Source organism: Myxocyprinus asiaticus, chromosome 19, assembly GCF_019703515.2.
Source record: "Myxocyprinus asiaticus isolate MX2 ecotype Aquarium Trade chromosome 19, UBuf_Myxa_2, whole genome shotgun sequence".
In the NCBI taxonomy this organism is placed as follows: Eukaryota; Metazoa; Chordata; class Actinopteri; order Cypriniformes; family Catostomidae; genus Myxocyprinus; species Myxocyprinus asiaticus.
Window position 1 is genome coordinate 4272868 of NC_059362.1, and position 23365 is coordinate 4296232.

At 37.5% G+C, this 23365-nt stretch overlaps 1 protein-coding gene across 1 annotated transcript; it reads right to left on the reverse strand.

Moving 5' to 3' along the window:
- Positions 1–23300, reverse strand: LOC127409914 (S-adenosylmethionine decarboxylase proenzyme-like). Its single transcript, XM_051644887.1, has 9 exons — positions 22994–23300; positions 10798–10884; positions 8696–8822; positions 8249–8351; positions 6369–6411; positions 5312–5456; positions 3294–3386; positions 3045–3200; positions 1–2914 (listed from the first exon to the last, which is right to left on the reverse strand). The coding sequence occupies exons 1-9, from the start codon at positions 23101–23103 to the stop codon at positions 2771–2773; spliced, it is 1008 nt and encodes a 335-aa protein (XP_051500847.1). The 5' UTR covers positions 23104–23300; the 3' UTR covers positions 1–2770.
- Positions 23301–23365: the final 65 nt, after the last annotated feature.

Consider the following 23365-nt stretch of genomic DNA (forward strand, 5'->3'; position numbering starts at 1 on the left):
TTGATAGTTATTTACTTTTATTAAAGGAAGCATCAAGCTCTTAGTACAGATATATTTAGCACATCTTGACCATCCAAGGAAATCGCAAGAGAATTGGAACAGTAAAGTTTCCCTTTCCCAATTTCCAGTGAACAATCCTGCAGCAGAACCCTTACTACATGGTTTTCTTACCAACCCACACATTGCTACACAGGCCAGATAGAATTAGGAGGAGGGGGAGGTTCAAATAATATATGAAAAGGTCAGAACAGGGTCAGAAAAATGAAATGTGTATATATATATATATATATATGTGTGTGTACTTGGTCCGCAACATCCATGTCTACACTCTTCATACGCATGTGTATATATAAAATCCCATTTGTATAAAAGGTGATAAAACATCTGAATCCAACCTTCACCAAAAGAAAATAATAATAAAACAGTGCTAGATGTGATAGGATCATGCTGATGTTATTTCTCCTAGCAGTGGTCCACCTATCTGAAGTGAAATTTCACGTTAAACCGACCCGCCACTTTAAAGACATAACAAACATCATCATCCTTACAACTTAATCTGCATAATTCAGCCCCACAGCTTAAACCAGCCTACTGTGACTAGTTGGTCACCCAGCCTGGCTAGGCTGTTTTGTTTCGATGGTTTTAGAGGGATTTGGGGTATCTGTCAGCTTGTCAGGCTAGATCATCAGCTAGAACATCACCTTAGGCTTTTTGCAGGTTTGTTTTTAGTTGGGAGTTACCAAATACCACTCATGGGCCACCACATCCAGGACCAGTTAACTAAGTTTGTTATATTGTATGAACAGAAATGAACCACATTAAGCTTACACAGGGCCCTAGCAGAGACACTGCACAGTAAATGGCCTACTACACGCTATTCGCATGCAGTAGCAAATGGAAACAATATTTCCCTCAATATACAAAGAGGGCTTAAAAAAAATAAATGAAAAAAACAAAAACAAAAACAACAGCAGGACCTGGAGAGGAGGAATCATGTATTGGACAAATCTGCTGCAAAGTTTGCTGACGAACAAAAAAAAAAAATTTTTTTTATTTTTTATAAAACTGCACTTTATGCAGCGGTGGGATGTGGAATGATCCGGGTTAGCCCTGACATGCTCAGATCCCTGCGTACCTATTGTGTGCTTACCAGCTTCTGTAGAGAAAGAGGAGGACTCATTTTGTTTAGAAAAAGAAAAATGCTTTGCTGTGCGATCGGCACTCGAAAGCAAAGTGTCTGTCCAACTGTTTCAATTCACCAGGCTCTGTGCTGGACAGTCACAGGGTTCTTCACAATGAACACAACGTCAGATAGCAGAATTATCTTCTCTTTCTCACGTAATGGTTTCTTAAACACCTGCCACATTATTTAGTACAACCAGTCATAAACCATATAAACTGTCACCTTTAAACTACCCCATTTTTTTTTTTTTTTTTTTTACATTCAACTTACAAAATAAAGGCCATTTTAAGTAGCAACTTTCACCATGATGCTACAGTTAAGTAACTCAACTTTTGAAACATTTACTTCTCTAGTATTGGAAATAATGAATATTTTCTGTTTGTTGTCAGCAAAGAGTGATAATATCTTCAAAACTGTCATAGAAAAGTTAGTTAGCCGCACACAGTTGAGCTTATTATTAGCATTGCATTTTAATTAAACAACTTCAGATGTATTAAACCAAAATAATAACAGTCCTTAAAAGAAGATGCAAGCTTTCAACATTGATAGTGACAGTTGAGTTACTCAACTTCCGACACATTCACTTCTCTAGTTCTCAATAAAGGCAACCATCTGGAAGGTTGAAGGAGAAAATCAGATTAAGAATGAATACTTTTAGTTAGTTGCCAGCAAAGCATTATTAAAAAAATATCTAAGTCGTAAATTAAAAAAAGATAGCTAGCTATGCTTGACGCTTGGCATCTAATTAGCATTTTATAGACAAGAGTGTTGCATTTTAACTAAACAGCATCCAAAATCTAACAGCCACTAAAATAAGATGCATGCTTTTAAAGTCGAGTAACTCAGCTGTCACCTTCAGTTGTCTGGTACTCTTAATGATAGGACAATCTAAAAGGTTGCCAAAGAATAAGTGAAGTAGTAACAAATATTTGGTAAAAAAAAAAAACAACAACTTTAAAACGGTCAAGCTGTTAACGGTCAAGTACATTATCTACTTTGAGTTCTATTTGCATATTAACTAAGCAATGGCAGATGTATTAAAAACAAACAGTCCTATAAGAAGATGCAAGCTTTTGACGCATATTTCGAAAGTTGAGTAACTTAACCGTGAAAGCAAAGTTAGCTGTAAGCAATTGAGCGTTTTAACGGACCAAGCAGGGAAATGGAAAAATATAAGAAACCTGACTGGTTCACAGTTGTTTATGGATCGGTTTGCAAGCCACAAGGTAGACGATACAGATCTGAGCAAGTCAGGGTCCTTGTCTAGTGAGGTCTGAAACCCTGTCTGTGGGGGATACGAGGGGACACCTGCAGGAAGGGAAGGGAGCACTGCGTGTACCGCGATGGCGCGACATGCCTCACACACACCACCACATTCAAGAACTCTACATGCACTTCAAGATCACAGCAAGAGTGGGCTAGAATATCTACAGAGACATGACAAGAGCTTTCATGCACAATATCTACGTCAAAGTTACAAGAATGTATAAGGGTTAAACTCAGGGAAGATCTACAGACAGACAGAAACCATCTCTCCGCTACGAGACAGCGGCAGGATTTCTTTTTACGCTTCTTCATTTGGGAGGTTCAGCTCTGTAGTTTCTGCTGGCGGTTCTTGACATAACTGGTAAAGACGAAATTGTAATCATTGAAGTGTGCCAACTGGCGGTCGAGGCGGCGGTAACCCTCAAGCTTCTGAGGTGAAGAGAACACACTGCGACATTTGGAGCTCTGTTGAGAATCAAATGAGAACACACTGAGTTTTATTGTTCCTAATCACAAAGTGTCAACACTGTCCATGAACTCAATACAGTAAGTTAGTTGTACTATTTGCAAAACGAAAAGTTGTGTAACGATATACCTCATTGACAAAAAGTGTTGTCACAAATTTCCCAGGTTTAAAGACATCCACGACCTTGCGGATTAGCTCATCATAGGATGTCTGGGAGAGGTTGGTTTCAAAGCTGACATAGGAGAACTCTGGCTCGGGGGTGATGTGAATCGTCCAGTAAGTTCCCTACAAAGACAACTTGTCTTATTTTTGTTGCCGAAGTGCAGAGCAAAATCTTCAAACTTAAAAAGTAGAATGCAACAAGCTTTTAATACTTACATCTGATTTCATTCCATTCATAGAGTATCCACAAGGGTTGAACATTGTGGCATCAATCACTGAACCTGGAATCAGGTCACGAATTCCACTCATCTATGAAGACACAAAGAGAACACCACATTAAAGAACAAGCCTAACAAAAATGCACTGTGATGGTATCAGATGGTAATACAATGGTATTTCAAAATATACCATGGTACTTTATGATCTTGTCCTGGCTAAATTCCCACCATTGGCCCTTCTCAATCATGGTCTCCTAATAATCCTCATCCACTAATTGGCTCTATAACTCTACTCTCTCCTCTCCACCAATAGCTGGTGTGTGGCGAGCGTACTGGTGCACTATGGCCGCCATCACATCATCCAGGTGGATGCTGCTCACTGGTGGTGGTGGTTGAAGAGAGTCCCCAGTTCACTGTGTAAAGCGCTTTGAGTGTAGTGTCAGAAAAGCGCTATAGAAATGTAATGTTCATCCATAACGTTCATTAATTCACTATGGTACAGACATAACGTGTGTCAGGGTGATCAAGAGATAAAACACAGTTGGTAGGCGTCAGGCAGAGGAGTTTATTTGAAATAAACAACAGAAAAAAGTCCAAAAAGGGGAAAATAATGTGTCCTTGGGGAAAGTGTCTAAAACAAAAGGGGAATTTGGCACATATACACTGATGTGCCAACACATTATGACCACCTGCCTAATATGCTATTGATCCTCCGTGTGCTGCCAAAACAGCGCTGAGTCGCCGACGTATGGACTTTACAAGACCCCTGAAGGTGTCCTGTGGTATCTGGCACAAAGACATAAGCAGCAGATCCTTTAAGTCCTGTAAATTGTGCAGTGGAGCTGCCATGGATCGGACTTACTGGTCTAGCACTTCCCACAGACGCTCAATCGGATTGAGATCTGGGAAATTTGGAGGCCAGGGCAAAACCTGGAACACTTCAACATGTTCCTCAAACAATTCCCGATCAATGTGTGCAGTGTGCATTATCCTGCTAAAAGAGGCCACTGCCATCAGAGAAAACCATTGCCATGAAGTGGTGTACGTGGTCTGCAACAATCTTTAGGTAGGTGGCACATGTCAAATTGGCATCCACATGAATGGCCTGACCCAGGGTTGCCCAGAGCATCACACTCCCTCCACTGGCTTGTCATCTTCCCAAAGTGCATCCTGATCCCATCACTTCCCCAGGTAAACGGCACACACGTATATGGACGTCAACGTGATGTAGAAGAAAACGGGACTCATCGGACCAGGCGACCTTCTTCCACTGCTCCAAGGTCCAGCTCATACGCTCTCATGCCCATTGTTGCCGCTTGCCAAGGGTCATCATGGGCACTCTGACCGGTCTGTGGCTATGCAGCCCCATACGCAGCAGGGTGCGATACACTGTGTTTTATAACATTCCTCCCGTAACCATCATTAAAACATTTTGACTTGACATAGACATTCTGTTGTTTCGGACCAGACTGGATAGCCTTCACTGCCCTCGTGCATCGATGAGCCTTGGGCGCCCAACACCATGTTGCCGGTTTGTGGACTGTCCCTCCTCAGACCACTGTCGGTAGGTACTCACCACTACTGACTGGGAGCAATTTGGCCCTTGTCAAAGTCGCTCAGGTTTTTTTACTCCTGCCCATTTCTCCAGCATTCAACTTGTTGACTACGAGAACCAATTGTTTGCTTAATATCTAATCTACCCAGACCTTGACACGTGGCATTATTAGGAGATGATCAACATTATTCGCCTAACCTGTGAGTGGTCATAATGTTTAGGCTCATCGGCGTTTCATGGATATATATCATGGTATTGAATGATTATTATATTTATGTACCATGGTACTTTCAAGAAAATCATGGTACTGGAAGAGCAGTCCATATTAGGGACTAGGGATGCAACAGAATTTTGGCCACTACAAATTTTCAGCCAACAATACCACAAAGACTGTTAGAAGAGTTACTGATGTTCAATACTTTGGATTAGGGGCAACAGTAGCAAACAGTTAAAGTTCTTACACGAGTGACATCATTAGCAGAAACACCGTCTTTCATGTAGAACTGGTCCATCACAGCTGGGTCGAGATCACTCATCAGAACTTCTAGTGTCTGATCCGCCTGGTTATTCACCCAGTACTCCGGCAGCTCCAGAGTGAACAAGTACCTGCAGAGAAGACAAAAGAGCATGGCATATATTTGCCTTGATCAAGAGTAGGGCCATTAAGAAAAGCCCAAATACTTTGACGATGTCAGATTTGCAAACAAATCTTTTGACTGGTTCTTTTAATTATTACTTCCAAAGTGAGAAGTTCTGATGTTTTCACTGAAACTTAATTGGACACATCAACGAAACCGAAGGAATGCTTTCGAGTAAGGTTGATTAACCCGCTAGTAAAGCAGCGCTTCAGTTTACCGATGTTCGGCTCTTTCTGATCCCGCAGCTCAAGTGAGGAAATCCCCAAAATGCTATGACTATATAATTTAAATTATTATTGTTCAACAGAGTTCAACAGATTTTTCACGTTTCATTGTTAGTGCATTGGTAATATCTTGCTATGTTGTTTTCTCATAACATTTTTGGCAACAGTACGTTTTATTTAAATTGTTTAATTATAGTCATGATTTTTATTTAGCGTCTTGCTTTTGTTTTCATAAAAAACAAAAAACTTAAAGAACATTTAAAGAACAGTACTTGCCTTTACAAGATTACAGTAAGATTCAGTAATCTTCTAATTAATACATTTGCAACATTTAACCTTCAGGCCAGAAACAAACTCGACACAAAAACGAACACAGACCATTCTTGCGACGCAAACTTGTTTTCACACATCACTGCGATAGGGCCAAAACATACTCTACGCAAGTATGTGAATTATACCTAAATAATAACATCTGGCACAGAACTTAAACCCTTAAACAGGTTAGTTACCGCCACAGTAACACAAGAATGCATGTTAAGTATGTTCAACGTGACTGTGGCGGAGCCTTCATGTCTGCATACTTGGGTTTCTGGCCCTAGTAAAATGGAAAATATTGGGGTCAGATTAATGGTTGTTAGTGCAGATGTAAAACTCACCAGCAGTCTGAATTCAGACGTCCCATACAGTAGGATGCTCCATCTGAACATGAACAAAAACAACAATTAGAACTCTATTTATTTAGAGCGCATTCAACCAGACAAAATTAGCACATTTTATTTTATTAAACTGAAGTGTTTTTTTTTTTTTTAATGTTAAAATACTCTTAATATGCAGAGTCAACTACGAGTAAACCATATGATTTCCATGAAAAGTGTGTAACACAGGTGTTGTTGTGTTGGGCTGATTGGGATGCTCAAACACAGACTCAACCAATGGTGTGAGTTTGGGGCTGGACCACTGATATAAATATATATCAGTGGGTGGGACCAATGGATGACAGGGGAGTGTTTGGTAAAATAAAATACATATATATATTTTTTGCAATTTTGCTTAATGACACTGTAATTGGACATTTAAGGTTTAAATGCAACTCAAGAGGACGTGTGTATAATTTGCATTGTAATTTTGTGCATGTAGCATATCGCAAGCAGTTTCATCATTTAATCAAGTGCAGGACATGAATTATAGATAATCAACAATAACATTTTCAGTAGTTAAAATGCTAATTCTTGAGATCAGCAATGGAATTACTACTAGTCAAAGTGCAAATTTTTTCAAGTAAAAACCTTAATTATTTATATAAAAATTACAGCTACTCGCAGAAATACACATTTGATATAAAAAATGGATTTGTGATTGCATTTTCACTAGTAGAATTTTACAAATATCTGTCATTCACTCCAATTCAAGACACAATTCTAAATATGTAAAATAATTTCAACTCAGCAATGCACTTCTTACCAGTAAAAATGATCGCTTTTATAACAATGACTTTATTACATTACATTATTACTAGAGGTGTTTATTGCCAGTTTCATCATGATACAATCTTATATAGATTCTCCATAGCGCTTTAAATTAGAAAATTCTCATGTAGAATTCAAATATGTTGCATGCGTCACGATATCGAGGGAAGCCCGACTGAATTGCGCATGTGAGCTGCTCTGCGCTATCCTGTAACCGGAGCTCGTAGTCCTGTTGATGGGCATGCACGGATAGAGTACAACGCAACTTAAGGTTTCAATCACTCTGCGCACATTCGTGTCACACATGAGAAGCATATTTAGTGCTTATAAAGCGAGATGAATATCATAAGGTTGCTGCAACGTCGGACAGAAATGTGTACAGACAAGGCTGGGATTTCAAAATAAAGGTGCCTCTTAAAAAAAATATACATCAATGTCTACGCATTAAATCAATGACATCGCATCGTTGGTGATTTGATCGATGCATCGATCTACATTGCTGGATCGTTACATCCCTAATTGTGCAAATGCCCATTCCTGAAATAAACAACTTAAGTAAAAATGCTAATTTTTATATCTGTAATTTGATTTTCACTAGAAGAAATGTAAATGTACGATCTGTAATGTGATTATAACTAGCAATAAAACCATTTTAGATATCGTACATTACTTTCCAATTTATTGATATCTGACATTTATTTTCAGATATCTGAAATATCACATGTAACATGCTGAAATAAATGTACAGATATCATTTTCACTAGTTGTAATTCAGTTGTTGAATAAATTTGATCATTTTACTGGTAAGAAGTACAAAGCTGAAATTCCAAGTAGTACGAATTACATTTTAGATACCTGTAAATATGTTTTGAACAGGAGTAAATGACAGATCATTGTGAAACGCTACTAGTGAAAATGCAGTTACAGCCATTCCCTTTCTGCGAGTAATTTCCCTATAGCAAGAATGAGCATTTTAACGTTTGACAACTGAATAGTTGATATGTATTATTCATATCCTGCATATAATTTGAAGTTAATTCGGCTCGTCATAGTTGTGTGTGAAACCGTACTTGGAAAAATCTGGCTGAGGAAGTCAACTTCCTCCTGGAAGTTGCGGTGAGGGAACTCTTGATGGATGGGCTTCATAAAGTTTTTACGAGAGTAGAAGAAATTCTGAAAAAGAAAATAAACAAATAAATACAGCCACATAGCCCTGAATCAGAGATTTTGTGTGTACGAATTTAATTGGAGACTGAAACCACCGATTAATTATGAATCTTTATTATTTTAACATCAATACTTTGACATAACGTGTAAATTGGGTTATATGGAAACTCACTATCTTCAGTATGACTGTAAAAACTTGAACTCATAACATTTTTATAGTATGGATGGGGCTTCTTAAATATGTTATCATATCGCTCTTAACTTCACCATTTACCTTTAACTGCAGCATGAAATAACGTGCAATAAATTGTGTTGACATCCCTTTACATTAACCTGTATGTGCGTTGTACCTCAATGGCATCAAAGCCGCAGTACTCGCGGGCCAGTTCCAGCAGGGGCACCAGTGCCTGCAGTAAGAGGGTGGTTCCGCATGTCTTCAAAATGAAACGTCTCTTGGAGACAAACATGCTACTCTCACTGTGCAAACCCAAAAACAGATAAGTCGAACCATTTATCAGACATAGGCAACTGTTCCATTACATTAGGCCAGGGCAATACATTGAACATTTACAGTGTATTTAATGTTATGTTTTATATACTGTATTTAGGAATATTTAAAAGACACTTTCTCTCAGCTAATGCTGTTTATTATACTAGGGACCTTCTAACTTGGTACATTACGAAAATAGAAATTTTACAGAAGTTTTCAAATGTGACCAATGTTGAACTTTTTTAAAAGTTTTTGATTTTTTTTTTTTTTTAGAAATCCATGTATTCCATTAATAAATATGATGACTTGAAATTGCTCTTATATAGCAAATATATATACAGTTGAAGTCAGAATTTACATACACCTTAGCCAAATACATTTAAACTCAGTTTTTTTTTTTTTTACAAGTCCTCACATTTAATCACAGAATACATTCCCTGTCTTAGGTCAGTTAGGATCACTACTTTATTTTAACAAGTACGGTTTCACACACAACTATGACGAGCCAAATTAACTTCAAATTATATGCAGGATATGAATAATACATATCAACTATTCAGTTGTCAAACGTTAAAATGCTCATTCTTGCTATAGGGAAATTACTCGCAGAAAGGGAATGGCTGTAACTGCATTTTCACTAGTAGCATTTCACAATGATCTGTCATTTACTCCTGTTCAAAACATATTTACAGGTATCTAAAATGTAATTCGTACTACTTGGAATTTCAGCTTTGTACTTCTTACCAGTAAAATGATCAAATTTATTCAACAACAAAAGTGTGCAACAGCATACAACACTCTGATGATTGGTCAAGCTCTCAAACGGGCTGAACCATGAAACAAATGGCCAGTCATTGAAATGGTGACCTACATGAGTGACAGCATTTCGAATTAATACATAAACGCTGTCATTCAGTAGATATAAAAAATCACTTTTACCATTGGCAAATGGTATTTTCGTTCAGTAAGTTCACTAGTTAATATTTTTGAGAGATTTTTTTGAGCGTTGGCAACATAGCTGCTTCTGGAGGCAAAATGGCAGAAACTGCTAATGTTGTTGATTTAATTTTGGAGAAATCAATCAAATCAAAATGGACAATTTCGTGCAAAAAAATATGAGAACAGACTTCACATTTAAGTTGCCTGACTAGACCAACAAACAACAACGACGAGAATAATGAAATAAATAATAACATTAAAAATAAAAAATATACAAGTACACTTTTTTTTTTTTTTTAACCGACATCTGTGCTTCCCCTCTTTTGAAACCCACCAGCCGCAACTCATTAGTATATATATTTTTTAGCTATTGCCGAGCCCTACATTACAGGGAAATTATTAAAAAGCTTAAAATCATTCCAGGCTTTTTTCAGTCTGCATTAATTAGCTTTGACCTGAATTCTGCCTTTGAAACTCTGTATGTGTCTGACAGATTAATAAAAGGCTTAGCGTTGTCCTCTTGCAGACAGGACGCATGTACACACACACACACACAAACACACACACACACACTGCTGATTCACCATCAGGCACTGATTCTTGAGACACGGGACAAAATGTTCCAAAACATTAGCTGCCATTAGTTTTGCCCATAACATTTCCACTTGGAAATGAATCAGAGATGATCACTAGAATGTTCCTAACAGTAGTGTAGTGTTTCATTTGATTTTCTCTTTGGTTCTATCAAAATTATGACAATACATTATCACTCAATACCTGTCCTTGACAATAACTTTATATAAAGATTTAAATATAAATTAAATAAAGTATGGTTATTTTGTCCAGTCTAAATTGGTTACTGTATTCTTATCTGTAAACCAGTCCATTTCGATTTCATGTTGACTTTAAGGTGTTTATGGGTGCTCACTGGGAGAGCAACGGCAGGAGCAGCTTTGATGCGTGCTGCAAGATTAAGAGTGTAATTACAACCTGTCCTGTAACCTGACAGACACAATGACTCACCTGAGTATATATGCTTCCTGTCTGTCAGTCTTCGTCACACTTATAATCAAACAGTGCACATTCTCCAGGAGTTTGTCCCACTCAAATCTGAAAATGACAGAGAGAGAAACATTAAAACCTCATTTACTGTTATTAGAAAATATTTGCCACAAGCTCATATGGTCTGTTTGTTTTAAAGGATAAAACATATGTGAGAGTATACAATGACAATTTCTGATTGGTTGAATTATTCCTTTAAGAGAAAACTAAATTCAATGTGATTAATTATATAAAAAAATAACGCGTTAAAAAATCTGCGCAATTAATCATGGCCCCAAACCGTAATAATGAATATTCCTACCATCTAGGGCTGGGCAATATGTAAAAAAAATATTCTATTTGTAACTGCTTTAAGAAATATTGCGCTATCCGATTATATTGTCAACCCCCCTGCTGAAAGTCATTGAATATATTTGCTTTATCCATTTTGCTTTAAAAATCAAATTAATTTATTGACTCTTAAATAAAAATATATTTTTAAATTCAAATTGCATTTTAAACAAAACAAAAAAGCAATTAAAATAATCAAAAAATAAATTCGTATGTAACCACCTTCCCAAATCCAAACATTTACCATCTCCATCGGCCTCATTTGCCATCACACAAGTATTTGTCTTCAACATGTGGGAAATTACTAATAGCCTAAAAATTAAGAACTAAAAGACAAATATAAATGTACAGATAATAATAATTATTTAAAATAAAATATTACCTTTTCAACACAACCCACAAAATTTCTACCATTAAAACGGCTAAAACAGTATGTTACTTCACTCAGTCAGTGCTTAAACGAATAGAAAACACACATTTTTATATAAAGTGCAAGCCTAATAAATTTCCTTGTGTTCCCAAAATAATGCTGTCAAATGGGTGCTTATTGAATCTTAATGAGTTTATATTGCATTTCGTTAATACAGTTAATGCTCCCTAAAGAAAAGAAAACAGAACTCAATTTTAGGTTCAAGTTGAACGTGGTCTTGTATTATTTTATTTGTTTTTTTAATACAAAGATATATTTGAGTGAACCTGCAGAGTTGCATTCACAATGCATGTTAAGCGTGAACTGCTCCATGGAAATAAAGTGAACTAAACTTCGAGCACCTCCTGAGATGGTTTTAGGTCATTGCAACATTCTCATACATAACACTGTTCTTGCAAACAGTTTTCAGACGACTGAAACAGATAAGAAACTGATAAGTCTTTACATACACATGTTCCACGAGACACTCCCACTGCACGCCTCTGAACAAACAGCACATCAGACACGGGCATTGACGGCTTTTAATTTGTCAGTTCTTAAAAATACAATAAAAAGTGTGTTTCTTCATCCGCATGCCTTTGTGTTTAACAGTATTTCTTGTCATGCATTCCTCAAAGACGTCTTATAGGTCGCCTAACACTGTTGCGGGAAGATGAGCAAACTTACCCGATCATGAAATACCTGCATTTGGACAAGGAGCTTGCAAATAAGGAGCTGGATTCAGCCTCGTCGCATTTGGCAGGTGCAAATCTCACACCCTGGTCTACTGTTTAATATATCTGGCGACATCCCAGATCCATGGTTTTGCCATTTACTGATATTGTCGACATCGTCTGTCAATGAGAGTCGAAATCAACATAGGGAGATTTGCAAGACATCTTTGATATCTAATGTCATCGTCCTATTGCCCAGCCATACTACCATCAGAGCAATTTAAGATTTAAGTACCACCTGTTTTCAGCAGTGAAACTACAGCTGTACAGACAACAAACCTAAACTCAGGCTTGCTTGACACTAGCGACAGCACAAGATGAGCGTTCTTGCATTCAAACACAGCTGGACGGAGTGCAAATCCGAATGCAGGGATCTCGAGTAGTGTTTTTCCAAGTTTCAAACTACGTTTAAATTGAGACAGCGTCACAAAAATGCTGCATACATATCCCTATATATGATTAATTTAATTAATAGGTATGTCATGTTATTAATTCGATTAAACACTTTAATCTATTAACAGCCCTATTTGTAAGATATAATGTAGTCAGTTGTACTACATGTCAAAAGTAAAAGCTCCAAGATTAATAAATCATAATGACATTAAAAGGTACTTAACAAGTGATTAAGACAAGCCTTTCACATGTGAAATGACTGATTCAGTCAACATGCATGACATGATCAAATGCATTACTGAACATACAATAAGTCGTGAGCTATATTCCAAATCTTTGGAAATTATATTATAGCTCTGTGTGAGGAACAAACCCAACTTTGAGTAATTTACTGATATCATCAAAATAAAATAAAAAAAAATTGATATATCGATTACTGATCGGCACGTTATTTTATCAATATATTTTTGAGGCATCAATATATTAAAATTAGTCTACATTTAAATTAGAAGCCCAGTTTGCATGCTTTCCAATTCACTTAGTTGGCCTCGGTTTAACAGTCTGGCGTAATAACATTGAGACCACAAGAGGGCGATATTTACTGAAGCCAGTCGCGGTCACACACACACACACAGAAACACACACACAAGTAGAGCTGAAGCCAGTTATATTGTGTTCCGTTCAACTAGGAAAGTCAGAAAAAGTTGCTCTCCGTGGCACTTCAGAATGTTGACGCTGAGCGTTGGCTTCGTGTGCGTAACTTTGTAGAAAATAAATAATTGTTTTGAATTTTAGAACAGGCATGTCGTCCGTCAGATGCGTCCGGTGTGCAACCCCCTTTAATTTACCCTGCCGCTCACACTTTACCAAAGTTGTTGAAAAATATGTCTGAAGAGACAAAGACTACTGTGCAACGAGCAGCCCTACTTGTATAAAAAAAAAAAAAACTCTCGATAATCAGAGAAAATCTTCCGATTATTGATGCGTGTAAAAGGCATCAATCCCAACCTACTGATAATCTTCCCCTCCGCAAAGCTCTGAAATGGACAACCTGGTACATTTAAGCTACATGCACGACCTTACACTTATTACGCTTAAGCGTGGTCATGTAAACACATTAAACGGAGTTCCTTTTATTAAGGTAACATCAAACGGTTTAAGAAAAAAAAAAAAAAAAAAAGCACCACACGTCGATTTTTGCCCATGTTCTTACTGGCTTATCCAATGTGCGCAAGTGTTGTGCATTTTGACATCAAATTTCATTTAAACAGGGTTTTTTTTTTTTGCGTCAACAGATGTTTTAATAAGCTAATTCTTGGTCGTCATTAGCAGATTGGTATGCATTAAAAGATTTACCAATAGTTGCGTTTTTCATCTATCGGCTATCTGAAAAAAAAAAAAAAAAAAAAAATCAACTCCGATAGTTTCTGATAGCTATTTTTGGTTTCATTTGTCCGTGGCCAGCACTGGAGGGTTCTAAAGTCTAAACTCCTTGGTTCAACAGTATAATGGCACCTTCTAGAGGTTAGGCAAAAAACAATCACTGACTCCACGTGGAGTTTGTTGTGCAACGTGACTAGGCTATTTATAGAGACAGATGCTTCAAAAGCCTTTAAAACATAGACAGAAAAAAGCCAAGGTATGAATACATGTTAATATTATTGTCATGGTACAATAAATCAGTCATTTAAGACAACCAAAGGTGGTTTGATAATTAATTTGTTTATTTAGAACTAATCGCTGCACTGGAGAATTGCATTGCCGCAAAGGTGGAGAGGACACTAACATTAAAGCCAACATTAGCTGTTTGAATGGTTAGAATAATGCTACAAGTCAAGGATGGAAAATGCGTACCTTTCCTCTTAATACGCTGTTTTGAATAAAATAAAGTCACTTATGAATTCGTGCAGATTCGTTGAGTTTGTTTTGAGGGGGGTTTTTCTGGAGTTGAGGGGGCGTCCAATATGTTCCAGTCAGGTTATAAACATGAACGCTCCGAAGAGATTTATGTTGCGAATCAGATTTAGAAGTTAATTATCAGTAGTAAATAATTTATTAACGCCAACCTTATATGAATGTTTTTGCTTTTGCTCGGCCATTTGCTTGCTTCAGAAAACCAAGCGCTATCAAATTACACTGCGTGAATGAGACGTGCACAGGAACAGTTTTATAGTTTTTTGACTATAACGTTTCCCAAACTTTTCTCCAAGCATGTTAAAATATATACGTCTGAAATATAAATTTGATATTCATGAGAGGGCACATTAAGATATAATACAATGTCTTCATGTGAGGGCACATATATTATATACAACGCCATTCTAAAATTGCCTTTTATTTTTTTTAAAGAAAAAAAAAGACGATTTTATTTCTATCCCTTTTTTGTACATCATTCATGTATTTAATATGACAATAAATTTAAATATTGTCAGTAGGGATGAAGCATACAGTTGCTATTTGACTTTGTAAGGCAGTGTTTTATGTTACTGCTGAACAACAAACACATTTGGCCTGTAATATTTTAATTTTATTATTTTCAATAATTTCAGATGGCAAAAGCTTTAAAGAAGGTACCAGTGTGGGAGAAATGTTTAAAGTATTGCCACTGAAAGTGATACGTACTAAGGTTCAGCACTATTTTACACTGAGTGGAAAATTTTCATTCATATTATACATTTTAAAAACTATCAGCCGATTAATCAGCTATCGGCTTGTTTTCCCATCTTAGTTATCGATATTGGCAAAACAGTCGACCTCTAGTATGCATGTAAACCAATTTGGTTCCAAGGAAGAAAGTCAGTCACATAAGATTGGAATGTAATGGGGGTGAGCAATAGTGGGAGTTTTCAGGAAAAAGTTAATTATCTTTGCAATTCTGTTATTGCTAGTGGTGCAGAAATGACACACTTCAGCTTTAAATAAACAATAAAAGTGGTTTGGTGCAAGTGCTTAAAGTGCTTCCTTATGCTGTCAGGAGAGGAGGGGCAGACACATGTCCTCCTGGACTTATTTGGCTATTGGTTACGCTTAGACGCTTAATGATCCACTTTCTTGTGTCTCTGTGAGGTAACGCTTTCCTGGAAGTAAACTAATACCCCTCATCTTACATTCTGACAGCCCAACCCCGAGAAACCACATAGATCAGCTTACAGTACTGAAAAAAGACAGCAGACCAGGAAACTATAGAGATAGTAGAACAATAATGCCTTCACTCATTCATATTTTAGTGATTTATCAGCCCTCAAACCTGAACCATTTTTCCATAAACTGAGCCCGAGTACTGAACCTCAAGTAACCTTAAAAAACGTTGATAACTTGCTGATATTATATGAAGTTTCTTATTAAAATACTCTGTGTGACGAGGAGGAGGGCGTGGCTGGGCCGTAATGATAGACACCCGGTGCTGAATCAGCCTAATCAGCCGAGACGGATAAAGAGGAGCCAAAGCCGTAGTTCGAGAGAGAGAGACGCACAAAGCCGTCTGTGTGTGTATTGTTGAAATTTTATCTTTATTAATCCTCATTATGCTTAGTTTATTTTCTATTATTTCTTATTAACTGTAAATTGCTTTCTGTAAATGAACCAAACATGTTCAAATGCTTAGATAAATAGTTTCTCTTTGTGTAGCTAAGTCAACTGAAGTTTCTTTGTGTGGCCATCTCTGCCAGGGTCAGAGAGGAAAAGGGAGGTCTTATCAAAGGACACAGCCGAAGAGTGAAAAACATATTATGGAATGTGCAGAGGAAGACTAGTGTGGATGAAGAATAGAGCATTTCAGGACAGGAATCTGTCCTTGTAAGGTGAAGAAACGAGGTTCTATGGTAATTACTTTTTATATTTAGCCAATCATTTAATTGGTTCTTTGCCTTCTGAAAAATTAATATGCATGATTGTGTTGGAGAAATATTCTGTATTTTGGAACTAAGCTTCGTAGCTCTCTGTGGTATACTTTGGTAGTAGGAGGGCTTCCCGGACTTGCGAGTAAGAATAAAGATTTTCTTTGCTTAAGCTTTACCACTGGAGTGGCCCGATTCATTTTACAGGTGAATTTCCACCACAGTATCTTTGCTGAACGTGTTGGCTGAAAAGCAGTGCATGTATTGAATGTGATGCTGAAAAGCAAGCTTTTGTTACACACTGAGACGTGTTCATTAAATGTCTGACGTGGATTGTTCACCCGGTCCCCGCTTCCTCCTTTCCACATTAAGAAACTGATTTGTTACATTGATAACGACACCAGGGAAACTGGAGAAAGATGCGCCATCAAGGAGTCCTTGCCGCTGACTGAGGATCACGATGCCGAGGGAGTGCTCAATCCGGTGGCGCTGGAGCACTGCGTCAACCTGCAACTGAAAGGAATGGCTGAGGGATCCAATGCCATCGCCTGGCGTCGTGGACAGAAGCAGGACAGCAGGCTGAAGACCGTCTGGCGGCGTGTACGGGGACCGATGAGTTTTTTCCCTTCTCCCTCCCTCCCCTTCTCGTTCTTTAGTCCATCGTTACGGCAACGCCCTCCTCCGATTCAGGCCGGGGGAACCTCCGGCCTGACTTACTCCTCCCCCCTCCCCCCCCGGAGTGGAGGTGTTGCCCTTTCGGCCGTCCTCCCGTCAGCCGGTCTTACACGCCTCCTGGGAATCCGAGTAGGATGAGGGGAGGGAGAGACGCACGCAGCCACTGTGTGTGTGTGTGTATGTGTGTGTCAGTGTTTGTGTTGTGTTAAAGTTGTAATTAAAGTCTTTTTGGTTGATAACCCGGTTCCTGCTTCCTCCTTTCCCAATGAACAAGAGGCTTGTCTGCCACACTCTGGAATATGAACATGGTAACGCTATGTTATTTGAAGTACATTTTTAAATACCATAGTAATCAGAGTACAGTGATGAAAAACATTTCTGAAAATTGGGGGAAATTCTATGAAGGTAAATCAGTAACAAAACTCTCGAGAGCTTGCATATTTAGATTTGAGAACTTGTACAATAAATATATGTACTCATAAGTTGAAACTTACACTCAGTTCACTTACACCGATGTGAAAACTTGTAAAATAAACATCTGAAGTTGAATGTTGCAATCTGCACTCACAGACAAGAAATCAAAGCTTGTGTTTTGAATTCACAATTGCAGACTAGTCACAAATATGTAAAACGACATTCACATAAATACAATTACAGACACAAACTTGCATTACACATAAACTTTTGTACTTTCATTTCATTTTCGCAGTACCACAACAAATCGGCACTTATAACATCTCAAATCCGCCACTGCAACTTTAAACCTTCACGCTTGACTTTTGCAAGTAAGAGCAAGACCAGGGGGCAATGAAGTCATTTTGTTGGTTGATGCCTAGCCAATGAAATGGGATGTTTTTGTACACGATGACGTCATGTCACAGTGCCATACCGTGGCTTTTTGTTAAGGCAAACAGAGCCGGTCATCGCGATGGAGGGATCTAACAATCTGAAGTTTTTTTTAATAATTAATTAAATGGTATTAAAAAACGTTTTGTAAAACTCCTGCACTTAATACGTTTTCCTTTACTGATATACTAACATATATTATTGATGACGACCACTTTCCACTCGACAATATAGAGTGGGAGTTTACAAAACTTCTTTTAAATATTATTTAAGTATTTTTTTAAATTACCCTCGGATTGTTAGATCCCTCCATCTGCTGTGCCCTTACAAACATTTTTTTCCTTTCTTTTTTTTTTTTTTTATTGAAGGAACAAAAAAACAAAACAAAAAAGAAGACAATGAAAAAAGTGCAATAAAGGAGCATCAATGCAGACTTGCATATTTGTAGCAAAATCATTTACACCACTTGTATACAAAAAGTCAAGGAAAAAGGAAATAAAAAGATAATTCACATCACTCAGGAGGCAGGAAAGATCTCATAAGCAAGAAAAGTAATAACTTTTATTCGCTAATATATCTCAACATTTATTAAGCACTTGTTTTCCAGCATAAATTCTGTAAATATAGGTAATTGTTTTACCATTTAAAAGAAATGTCTGTGTATATAAAATTTTGCAACCAGAATAAAAAACAATTGACAGTGTTTTCCAGAGATCTGTTTTCATTTTCAAAATAAAATATAAATGTCTTCAACACAAAAATTATATTTAACTTTAACTTAGAAAAACAATGGAGACTCGGATCATCCCAAAAAGCAGATACAAGATCACAAAAGAAAAATATATGATCAAGACTTTCACTATTGTTCCCACAAAAGGTACATGAGTTATTTAAACCAGAACACTTAGATACAAGTAGGTTACAAGGGTAGATTTTGTATAAGATTTTAAAATGCATTTCTTTGATCTTATTAGTCATGCAATATTTATAAGGTAACAACCATGCTTTCCTCCAATTTATGTCATTAATGATAGAATTCCAGAAGAATTTTCCTCCTGGGGAAATATATTTCGAGAGTGTAGTAGTTGACAAATACATTTTTTATTACAGGTTTTACTCAGTAAGAAACTCCTTCACTTTGCCATTACAAACAAGCATGGGGTGGCACTGTGGCATGACGTCATCGCGTACAAAAACGCCTCATTTCATTGGCTACGCATCAACAAATAAAACGACTTCATTGCCCCCTGCCCCTCCCCCGCCAAACGTTGGTCTTGCTCTCTCGCAAGTGCACAAGTGAGTTTTGCTACAAATTCTTTGCAAAAGTTGTTGCAAAAGTCAAGGCGTGAAGATTTAAAGTTCCAGTGGCAGATTTGAGAGGTTGTTTGTGCACTTCGTAAAATTTGTAACAAAGCATCCAAAATGTTACATCAATATCACCTAAATTACTTTTCTCAATTCTTGCCTCTAGTTTTATTGAGATGGAATGAAGTAAACGTTACAGCCTTCATTATGGCCCTTCTCTTCAATCACTTGTTTTCCAACAAGTCATGATGCAGTCATGAGCTAACAAGAGATTTTTATTGTTGTTCTTGGCAAATACCTTGAATGAGGTATCATTCAAAAGCTTAGAATTTTATGAACTTTTCAGAGATAACCATAACTTCTGCATTTATGTTACTTATATATATATATATATATATATATATATATATCTCTGTTCTTGGTACTGAATAGGGCTAGATTATATATTGAATTTATCTAAATACGGCACAGTAACTTTCAAGGCGATGCAGATAGCAGAGAATACATTAGGTGCGTGATTTTTTTTACTTGTGTATGCGTTCAGTATTCATAGGTGCTGATCCAGTGAGTGCTGCTCCGGGTCTCAAGATATTCCCCATTCATTTTCTCCATTGTCAACATTAACAGACTGGGCAATTACATGAGAGAAGACACATTTCAGTAAGTTCATTTCTGAAAGTCTCTTTCAACATTCCCTCATTCATGTTCATTCATGTTTTTTCCCCACCCTGTTTGAATGGCCAGCTACCGCAATCTTTTACACGCACCATTAAAGAACATGAATAAAACATTTATGGTTTGAATTTTATAATAAGTGACATAATTTGACAGCTGAGACTAGTTTTTCTCCAAAAATCTACTACTGACTCAAATGACGGAGCACGTAAAAATTTGTGCATATGTTGCTGTAACGTTGCTGTCCTGTGCTTTCACTCTCATTAACCCCTACAGATAGAGTCCAGACATCAGAAAATGTCCAGTCTTGACAAAAAAAAATTCCCAGTTAAGATTGTGTTTAGGACATGAAAATATTGACATGGGAAAAGAACAAAATATGTTGTGAAATCTGCAGACTTTGACCTCCGAGACATCGGTATGGTATCCATTAAGGCTGCACGATTGATTGAAATAAGACAAGTCAATATAGCCTTGCACGATTTACTAAATGTAAAACAGCTACATTTTAAAATCAGATAGTCTGCATCCACCACTTAAGTCAATGCTGTGTAAGCACGCGGCGCTCTCTAGCGAGTGCGGTATATGCTGAGAAGAGCAGCAATATGAGATGAAAAATTATCATCATTACAATTCAACTTGCAAAGTTTGTTAAAATGATCGCTTCCCAAATGTTGGCTATAGATGCAGTAATCTTGAAACAAAGCAATAATTAGTGATCTATCTGAATCATCATGGTAAAAGGAAGAATGGTGGATGTTTGATTTTCCCAATTATAGCCTATCAATATGATTTGATATAAAGTGCCTGTAACGGTCATGTAACTAACATTTTATTATAGGTGTTTAAAGAAAAGAAAAAAAGAAGACCACTTTGTTCATCAACATGCGCACAACACCGAGGCCAGATCTGATTAAGCCGGTTTAGCATGGTGGATAAAGTCGAGCTACAATCACGCTGTACAATCCTACTGAAAATATTACCAGCTTAAAAATCAGTCTCCATGCTGAGTATCTACTACAGTGTTTGCTCGTTTTTTTTTGTTTTTTTTTTGCAAAACCTCAATTAAAAACAAATTCAAATCGTATCAAGTCAATTTTATTTAATTGATAAAATCGAAAGAAAATAAAAAAGACAAATCGCCCAGCCCTATTTGTAATGCATTTATAAATAATGTAATATATCTGGACAACAACAACAAAATAAGTATCACATCACTGACCTACAGACAGATGTCACACCCAAGAAAATGTATCACCTAGTATTTAGACATTTTGAGATGATCGAAATCAGCCCAATAACTGCACGCTTGGATGACTAACAGATGTTTCAGTTTCCCCTTGTGTCAGTTCCAAAACCTACAGACATCTTGTCGATGAATAATGTAGCCTACATTTTAAAATATTTAAATAAAATGTTCAGCAATTTTGTGTACTCGTTTGCTGTCAAGAAATTTTATTATATCGGTCATTAGACGCCCTGTAATTAGGCATCGAAAACCCATATCGGTTGACCAATAGGCATCACAACATTAATTATTTTGTACTTAAAAAAAATAAATAAATAATAATATTATATTATATATATATATATAAAAATGGCTGACGTTTGGACAATTCCATATGGTCGGTATCATACAATAACAACGTCCTCTTGATACCCTGCTTTCTTCATATGGATTGTTATAACAGATGACAAAACCGATCAACCTCTACTTTGTAAGCGCAAGACAAGTACATCCTATTGAATTTTCAACAACACTTATATGTTTATTTATTGTTTTGGACGTAATAATAATGGACTCAAGGTGTATTTTTACATGAAAAAGTTGTTTTCTGTGTGCAGGTCTGCAACAAGGTAATCTGGGCCCCCTGACTGTACATTGCTCTGGGACCCATTCCTTTTAAAAAATACAGTTTAGAATTTGTTGTGGGGTCCCCTGGACATTTGGGCCCCTAGAATCGTTACCACTTTTCACCTCACTAGCTACGGCCCTGTCTGTGTGTATTGACTCGGCAGCTCGCAGCCATAAATCTCCATGATCAGTACCGCATGACACGCACTTGTTCCTCTGCAGCTGTCCAGCTATGCGCACATCATAACGACCAATGAGAGCCCAGGAACTCCCGACCAATCACGGGTCGCGGGCGGAGCTAGCGGCGTGTGACGCCGACGCGTGACTTTCACATGGACGCTGCAGCTCTGGATAAACCGCCATGATACTTTCCAAAAATAGACCCGTTACACTAACACATGCGAATAATGACTTAACATCACCGCGACAAATATGTGAAGTGTGTTAGGCCCGTTTGAAACGATTAGCACTGAAGATCAGTTATAACGTTGTGGAAATCATTATTCATTAGGAGCACTATTTCTAGTGGGCAAAAACAAAGGCAAACCAAAATCAAAAAGAAAATCACTCCAGTTTTGGATGAGGCGTCATAGCAGCTAGCCGTAGCCACAGTCAGGCTAGAACTCATCAATAACTCATTCAAACAGAAGCCGAGCTGATCTAAATGAGCCACATATTCCACAACAACACCGAGAGATGCCGACCAAACCAGACTGCTGTTAAAAATAACATCCAAATATGTAATATGCGAGTAAATTATGTCTTTAAAACTGAACCCTTGTTACTTGGAATAAACTAAGCACACACAGGCAATAAAATGCACACTGAGGGCTAAGAGATCAGCTCAAGTCCTGACAGCTCAAATGAATGAGTGAAAAGGGGGATGGTGTCAAAAATGGCCCGAACTGCCGAACACGCAACGGGTGTCACCGCCAGAGCCACATGTCACTCGTTCATTTTCATTCATTCACTCAAAAACTATGAGTGTGACATAACTAATACCACTGTCATAATTTATATGGCATATACAAAAAAATGGCTCTGGTTTTGCTTAAGCCTAGTCCCAGCGCTTATCTACAGTTCGGACGGATTGGATCACCTGGGAATAGTGCGCAGATCCCCGGTTCCTTTGGTTTCATCTTGTCGGGAGAACCATACCTCCAGCAGCTTCTCGGTCCCCTCGAAGAAGTGTGCACTGTTCTCTTCCATCGTGAGACAAACAGACTCCAACAACAGAAATTAAAGCGTCGGATGGATTCGCAATTAATTAGTCCTTTATGGTTAGTTATAATTTATTAGCTTAGTTACAGTCCTTGAGCAGTCCAGATGTAGTTGCCTTGTTATTTTTGCCGTCTTCCCCTTTTACAGAGAATACCGTGAGCAAGTGCTAGCTAATATCGCCGGCCATACTGTGTAAGCGCAGAATGCGGTCTGCGCAGAGGTTTTATTATCTACCAGGCTACGTCATCCT

Coding starts and splice junctions, on each gene's coding strand:
- LOC127409914 (XM_051644887.1), bottom strand. CDS start 23,103: ATGGAAGAGAACAGTGCACACTTCTTCGAGGGGACCGAGAAGCTGCTG. Junction 10,885..22,993: donor GATCTGCGCACTATTCCCAG/GTGATCCAATCC, acceptor TGTCATTTTCAG/ATTTGAGTGGGACAAACTCC. Junction 3,201..3,293: donor TGAATGGAATGAAATCAGAT/GTAAGTATTAAA, acceptor TTGTCTTTGTAG/GGAACTTACTGGACGATTCA.